Source organism: Perkinsus marinus (assembly GCF_000006405.1).
Source record: "Perkinsus marinus ATCC 50983 genomic scaffold scf_1104296954850, whole genome shotgun sequence".
Taxonomy (NCBI): Eukaryota; Perkinsozoa; order Perkinsida; family Perkinsidae; genus Perkinsus; species Perkinsus marinus.
In genome coordinates, this window is record NW_003207988.1 from 199 (window position 1) to 1,326 (window position 1,128).

The following is a 1,128-nucleotide window of genomic DNA, read 5'->3' on the forward strand; positions in this document are numbered from 1 at the left end:
CACATCACTACTCCAGCAGATAGCTCTGCAGGCGACCATTTAAATTTTCATACAAGCTTCATCACAATATCAGCAAACTTCATCGATTGTTTCATTGCCAACAGTATAGCAGTTCCCACCATGCCATGTCACGTTTTCCTGACCTATCCACTTAAAGTCGAATGGAACCGTCATACCAGCATTCGAATATTGGAGGACTATATAGAAAGACATCAAAGCAACCTGAACAGAGATAAAAGGCCAAAAGAAGCGATACATTAGTCGGAGGAAGATGGATATGATAGATTCCTGGTACCACCGCTTCATGGCGACTACGAGTAGCATGAAAACACCAACTTCAGCCACGATATCGACCAACAATCTCCGAATACCACGCATAAACTCCTCGTCAGTCATATCCCAGAAGGTGTCATGGAGCTTCGGGTTCACGGAACGTAGGACAACAAAGCATATCAAATAGTGTATGGGAGCGAGGATCTCCATTGCTTCCTTGCATATAGCGATACTCATGATAGAGAGTGGGCGCCTAGCAGGTTCCCCATCTTCTGATATCTCCTCGCTCGTCATGTTGGCATCGAGATCTTCCACCACCCCGTCCAAGTTGTCTTTCCGATATTTCTCGCCAGATTGGCTCTTCCCACAATCATTAGTGATGAGCTCTTTTTCTGGCGACACAGAGATAGTCTGCTGTCTGAGAAGGTCCGTGAAGGAGTAGGATGTACTCATAGTAGAGGTTCGTCGAGCCCTCCTCCCACGATCCGCAGTTCTGAGGAATTCTGCGGGGACTTGCTGCTGCGGGTCCAGTATGTTTGAACCGGTACCAACTTCTGGATTCACACCGATGCTCCCGTATGCAGGTGGCTGTATTCGCGAGAAGCCCGGATCATTTATGTCGCATGCGGAATGCGTTCTGGTTGGCCTTCTTGGTCTTTCCCAAAACACGTCTGACTCAAGCTGACCAAGAGCGTGAGATGCATTGAGCGACGACCCTATTGGATGCCCCTCGTCATTGCCCTGTATGGCATCTTCGATTCTTTCAGCGTAGTGACATCCGTAATCAGTGACGCCAGTCTCGTCAAGTTGCATTGCTTCATAGGAACTACTCGAGGGAAGCTCGACAATCGTGAA

The 1,128-nt window shown here is 48.2% G+C and overlaps 1 protein-coding gene across 1 annotated transcript; it reads right to left on the bottom strand.

The window, feature by feature from the left end:
- Positions 1-298: 298 nt before the first annotated feature.
- Pmar_PMAR027029 (hypothetical protein) lies at positions 299-726 on the bottom strand (the record flags this gene model as incomplete). Its single annotated transcript, XM_002776015.1, has 1 exon — positions 299-726. A coding segment is annotated over one exon (428 nt), but the record flags the coding sequence as incomplete, so codon positions are not given.
- Positions 727-1,128: the final 402 nt, after the last annotated feature.